Source organism: Notechis scutatus, chromosome 13 (genome assembly GCF_049901735.1).
Source record: "Notechis scutatus isolate UNSWTSFEM ecotype Mainland chromosome 13, rNotScu1.2, whole genome shotgun sequence".
In the NCBI taxonomy this organism is placed as follows: Eukaryota; Metazoa; Chordata; class Lepidosauria; order Squamata; family Elapidae; genus Notechis; species Notechis scutatus.
The window spans coordinates 9,273,830-9,279,829 of record NC_142021.1 but is presented as its reverse complement, the minus strand read 5'-3'; the positions used below and the strand labels follow the sequence as shown (position 1 = coordinate 9,279,829).

The following is a 6,000-nucleotide window of genomic DNA, read 5'->3' as shown; positions in this document are numbered from 1 at the left end:
AGGAATGGAATGGAATGGAATGGAATGGAATAGAATAGAATAGAATAGAATAGAATAGAATAGAATAGAATAGAATAGAATAGAATAGAATAGAGTAGAATAGAATAGAATAGAGTAGAATAAGGAATGGAGGAATGGAATGGAGGAATGGAATAGAATAGAATAGATAGAATAGAATAGAATAGAGTAGAATAGAATAAGGAATAGAGTAGAGATAGGATAGAATAGGATAGGATTTGATAGGATGTAGAATAGAATAGAATAGAATAGAATAGAATAAATAGAATAGAATAGAATAGAATAAGAATGGAATGGAATGAATGGAATGAATAGAATAGAATAGAATAGAATAGAATAGAATAGAATAGAATAGGGAATAGAGTAGGATAGGATAGAATAGGATAGGATTTGATAGGATAGAATAGAATAGAATAGAATAGAATAGAATAGAATAGAATAGAATAGAATAGAATAGAATAGAATGAAGGACTAGGGGTAACATGACAGCAGTCTTCCAATATCTCAGGGGCTGCCCCAAAGAAGAGGGAGTCAAGCTATTCTCCAAAGCACCAGAAGGCAGGACAAGAAGCAATGGGTGGAAACTAATCAAGGATGGAAGCAACCTGGAACCAAGGAGAAACTTCCTAACAGTGAGGACAATTAGCCAGTGGAACGACTTCCCTCCAGAAGTTGTAAATGCTCCAACACTGGAAGTTTTAAAGAAGAGATTGGACAGCCATTTGTCTGAAGTGGTGTAGGGTTTCCTGCCAAAGCAGTGGGTTGGATTAGAAGACCTCCAAAGTCCCTTCCAACTCTTGTTATTCCATTCCATTCCATTCTATTCTATTTCATCTAACTAGATATACCTAATTCCAGCAACCATTTTTTATGTTTTAGCTTTCAGTCCCCTAATCCTCTTTGTTGCTCTTCTCTACACTCTTTCTAGATTCTTAACATCTTTTTTACATCGTGGCGTCCAAAACTGGATGCAGGATTCCAAGTATGGCCTTACCAAGGGCCTCATAAAGTGGCATTATCACTTAACATGATCTTGATTCTATATATCTTGATTCTGTTCATACTTTGTCCATAGCTCCTTCCATGGCTTGTGGAGGAACCCTTCACTCGGGGGCCAGAGAAGGTTGTTCAGGGAGCCCTTCGCCAGTGGTCTTCACCGTTGGATCACCTCCTGCTGGAACGACCCCACCGCAAACCACCCGAACCAGAATGTATTCAGGTATCCAAACCAGGAAAGAGATGGAACCATTGTAGACGGCCTCTTTACGTTGTACAGTGAAGAAATTGTTAGAGAACAATAATAGCTCAGGGTTGAACTGTGGGTCCTCAGTGGTCTCTGAGCTTGGTGGTTTCCATGTTTCATTACCCAACTAGGTACACTGTCAGTGTTAGGAAGGAGTGGGGTTGGAGGAGGAGGAGGAGGAGGAGGAGGAGGAGGAGGAGGAGGAGGAGGAGGAGAAGAACAACAACAACAACTGTGGGGTCCTTAGTGCTCACTGAACATCTGAACTTCGTGGTCACTGGGAGCTGAAGCCCACAAGTCTTAAACTTGCCAAGTTTGAAGACCTTTGTTCTACTGTATAATGCAATTATTAATGCAATATCAGGGGTTTTCAATTCAATGTATAGAATGTGAAGGATGCGTGTTTGTGTTTATTTTCGTAGTCAATGTACACTGAAGATGGTTATCTAATTTCGTTGTACGAGGTGCAATGACAATAAAGTAAAATAAACTTGGTGATTTTCTTGCAAATGTTTCTTGATCCAACCAAGTAACATCATCAGTGCTAGGAAGGAGTGGGTTTGAGGGGAGGGAGGAGGAGGCGGTCTGTGGGATCCTTTGGTGCTCTCTGAGCTTGGTGGTTTTCTTGCAAATGTTTTATTACCCAACTAGGTAACACCATCAGCGTTAGGAAGCAGTGGGGGTTGAGGAGGAGAAGGAGGGAGGATTGTAGAGTCCTTGATGCTCTCTGAGCTTGGTTGTTTCCTTGCAGACATTTCATGACCCAGCTAGGTAACATCATCAGTGCTGTGGCATTCCCACAGTCTACTAAAAAAAATACATTTAGATGTGAAGAGGAAGGGCTTTTGTTTTCCTTTGGTTACTCAACTTCCTAAGTTTTGTGTTGTATATTCTGCTTTTTGTTTTTTCTTAGTAGGATCTTCAAGTTCTCTGAGTTCCGGAGGAGGATCTTTCAGCGGGCGCCACTTCATTATGGGAGCCGGTGGGGAAATCGTTGAAGCTCCATCAGGTCTCAGATATACATTGGCTGATCCAATTGCTGCCAACCTGGAAGGAGCAGTTACCTTTGAGGCACCTGAGCTCCCCGAGGAGACCCTCATGGAAGTGAGTTTCATTCCCCCCAACCCAAGTTGAAAACAGTAAAAAAAAAAAAGAGAGTCAACTTTAGGCTCTAATCCACCCTCAACCATAGACCTCGTAGGAAAAGATCCATGTTGGTCTCCTTCTGCGGTCCACAAGACGAAGCATCAGATTCAACTAGATAGATTGAAAACGTCATCCATAGAAGCTTCTCTTCTTCCCAGCCTGGACTAGAAACCAAATTCTACTCCATCCTCAACCAAAGCACTCAAAGGCCAGACAAGGAATAATAATGGATGGAAACTGATCAAGGAGAGATTCAACCTGGAAATAAGGATAAATTTTTTGACAGAACAATCAAGCGATGGAACAGAAGTTGCCTTCGGAAGTGGTGGGAGCTTCATCACTGGAGGCTTTCAAGGGGAGACTGGATTGCCATCTGTCAGAAATGGTGTATGGTCTCCTGCTTGGGTAGGGGGTTGGACTAGGTGACCTACAAGGTCCCTTCCATCTCTGTTAATCTGAATCTATCTAAGATTATCAAAGGGCTGGAGACTGAAACATACGACGGACAGCTGCAGGAACTGGGCCTGGCTAGTCTAGTGAAGAGAAGGACCAGGGGAGACAGAAGAGCAGTCTTCCAATATTTGAGGGGCTGCCACAGAGAGGAGGAAGGGGGTCGAGCTGTTTTCCAAGGCACCTGAAGGCCAGAAAAGGAATGAAGGATGGAAACTGAACAAGGAGAGATTCAACCTGAAAATAAGGAGGACTTTTCTGACAGTGAGAACAACCCAATGGAACAGAAGTTGCCTCTGGAAGTGGTGGGAGTTTCATCATTGGAGGCTTCATCATTGGTGTAGGGTCTCCTGCTTGGGGGGGAGAAGTTGGACTAGATGACCTACAAGATCCCTTCCAACTCTGTTAATCTGTTAGGTTGCAAGGAATGCAAACTGGAATTATTATTATTTTTGCTTAAAGAAACTGTCTACTTCGAGGTTGTCCACCTCAGCTTATCCCGTAGTATGATTGTGAGATAAAATAGGCCATCATGCAATATGCATCAACTTTACCAAACTGATAAAAACTATTTCCTGGCTTGAAAGCACCTGGTTAGACCTTCAGGGTCTCAGCAGACAGACCCTTCTAACGTTTTTGTCTCTCTCTGTGTTTTTCAGCAAGAGCACACAGACATCTTGCGCAGCTTGAGGTTCACGCTGGCTTTTGTCCACTACGTGATGGAGCTTGCCACCATCAAAGGGAGCGCCAATGAGATGTCCAGTTCGGTGGCCTCCGAGTACCAGCTTCAAGAAAGCGTCGTTGCTGACCAGATCAGTTTGCTTAGCAAGGAATGGAGGTAAATAGCAACAGCCCGGTGCGGGATCCAACCTGCAGCTTCTACCCAATGGTAGGGAAGTTAAAAGGGATGTGGTGGCTCAGTGATGCTGAGCTTGTCAATCGGAAAGGTCGGCAGTTCGGCGGTTCGATTCCCTAGCACCGCCTAACGGAGTGAGCTCCCGTTCCTTGTCCCAGCTTCTGCCAACCTAGCAGTTTGAAAGCATGGGGAAAAAATGCAAGTAGAAAAATAGGGACCCCTTTGTTGGGAAGGGAACAATGTTCCATGCGCCTTCGGCGTTTAGTCATGCCGGCCACATGACCACGGAGACGTCTTCGGACAGCGCTGGCTCTTTGGCTTTGTAACGGAGATGAGTACCGCCCCCTAGAGCCAGAAACGACTAGGACGGATGTGCCAGGGGAACCTTTAGCTTTACCTATGGAAGTTAAAGAACTCTGTGGCTTCCTTCTGCATCTCCATTGACCTTTGAGCTCTTGTTGTGTTGAAGCTACGCAGAACAGCTGGTCTTGTACTTGAAAGTGGCTGAATTGCTGTCCGCCGGGCTTCAGATGGCCATTGACCAGATCCGGGCAGGCAAACTGTGTCTCTCCTCCACTGTCAAGCAAAGTAAGTATTTGTGTCCCCAACCGCCCAAGTTTTTGTTTCTCCAGCACGCACAGCCTTTCGAAGATAGTTTTAAATAGCAGTAGACGTGAGAATTCCTCTTGGCTTACCATCCGGCCATTGGGATAATTGGAGGCTTCTCCCATCCTCTTTGTAATTATTGTCGCTCAGAATTTCTGTCATGGTTAAGGCACGAGTTTAGAAACTGGGAGGGCAGGAGTTCTAGTTCACAGTCACGAAGCTGGTGAGATGGTTTTGGGCCCGTTGCTTTCTTTTAACCCTAGGAAGGAGGCAATGGCGAAGCTGTCCTGAAAACCTTGCCAAGAAAATTGCAGGGGCTTATTCAGGAAGGAGAGAGAGAGAGACAGACAGAGAGAGAGAGAACGAGAACGAGAGAGAGAACGAGAGAGAGAGAACGAGAGAGATGGAAAGAGAGAACAAGAGACACAGAGAGAGAACGAGAGAGAATGAGAGAGACAGAGAGAGATAGAGAGAGATAGAGGGAGACAGAATGGAAAGAGAGAGACAGAGAAAGAGAGAAACAGAGAGAATAAAAGGGAACGAGAGAGAAAGAGAGAGAGAGTGAGAGATGGAAAGAGAGAGATGGAACAAAAGGCAAATAAACTAGGAAGGAAGGAACAAAGGAAGGGAGATGGAAAGGGAAGGAAAGAGATTAAAGGAGGGAGGGAGAGAGGAAGAAAGGAGAGGAAAGGAAAAGGAAAGGAAGAGAGGAAGGAAGGAAGAAACGAAGGAGGTGGAAAGGGAAGGAGAGAGAAAGACAAAGAAAGAAAGGGAAGGAAGGAAGGAAGGAAATTAAAGGAGGGAGAGAGGAAGGAAGGAAAGAAGGAATGAGGGAAGACCCCTGGCAGATTGAGAATGAGTATATCCTCCTCAATAGTAGAGCCATCTACTAATCTATCTATCTATCTATCTATCTATCTATCTATCTATCTATCTATCTATCTATCTATCTATCTATCTATCTATCTATCTATCTATCATCTATCTATCTTATCTATCTATCTATCTATCTATAATCCATCTATTATTCATTCTATCTATCTATCATCTATCTATCTATCTATCTATCTATCATCTATCATCTATCTATCTATCTATCTATCTATCTATCTATCTATCTTATCTATCTTATCTATCTATCTTATCTTATCTATCTTATCTATCTTATCTTATCTTATCTTATCTTATCTTATCTTATCTATCTATCTATCTATCTATCTATCTATCTATCTATCTATCTATCTATCTATCTACATATCTATCTATCCACCCATCCATCCATCCATCCACCCATCTACCTCTACCTACCTACCTCATACATGAATACACACACACTACTTACCACACACACACACACACACACACACACACACACACACACACCTCCAGATCCCTGGGACCTCCAGGCCTGGTGACACAACCTGGTCTTGAAGTATTTCATGAATATCAAAAGGAATAGCGCTAATCTAATTCTCGTCTTCTCCCCTATGGATGGGCCATAGGTCTATCTATGGATAGACTTGTTCCTCCCCGTCTTTTTCAAGTTGGAGGTTGTTCCATTTTGGTTTCACGTTCAGTTTGCTCTGAAAGGCATATATGGTTCTGTGTTTTGTTTGATCGCTGATCTCAGAGAAAGGAAAATAACACCTAGTTACCTGATAGGAATTTCTCAGCGCTTAGC

At 43.3% G+C, this 6,000-nt stretch overlaps 1 protein-coding gene across 4 annotated transcripts in view; it reads left to right on the top strand.

Annotated features, from left to right (window-relative positions):
• Window positions 1-6,000, top strand: part of ULK1 (unc-51 like autophagy activating kinase 1) — an 86,319-nt gene that overhangs the window by 69,852 nt on the left and 10,467 nt on the right. For 3 of the 4 annotated variants that reach the window (XM_087942949.1, XM_087942951.1, XM_087942948.1), the window contains 4 exons: window positions 1,094-1,237; window positions 2,175-2,365; window positions 3,517-3,695; window positions 4,183-4,301. In XM_087942949.1, coding sequence (XP_087799075.1) covers window positions 1,094-1,237; window positions 2,175-2,365; window positions 3,517-3,695; window positions 4,183-4,301 — 633 coding nt within the window. The remainder of the gene's footprint in view (window positions 1-1,093; window positions 1,238-2,174; window positions 2,366-3,516; window positions 3,696-4,182; window positions 4,302-6,000) is intronic. The other variant, XM_087942950.1, reaches the window with a different exon arrangement.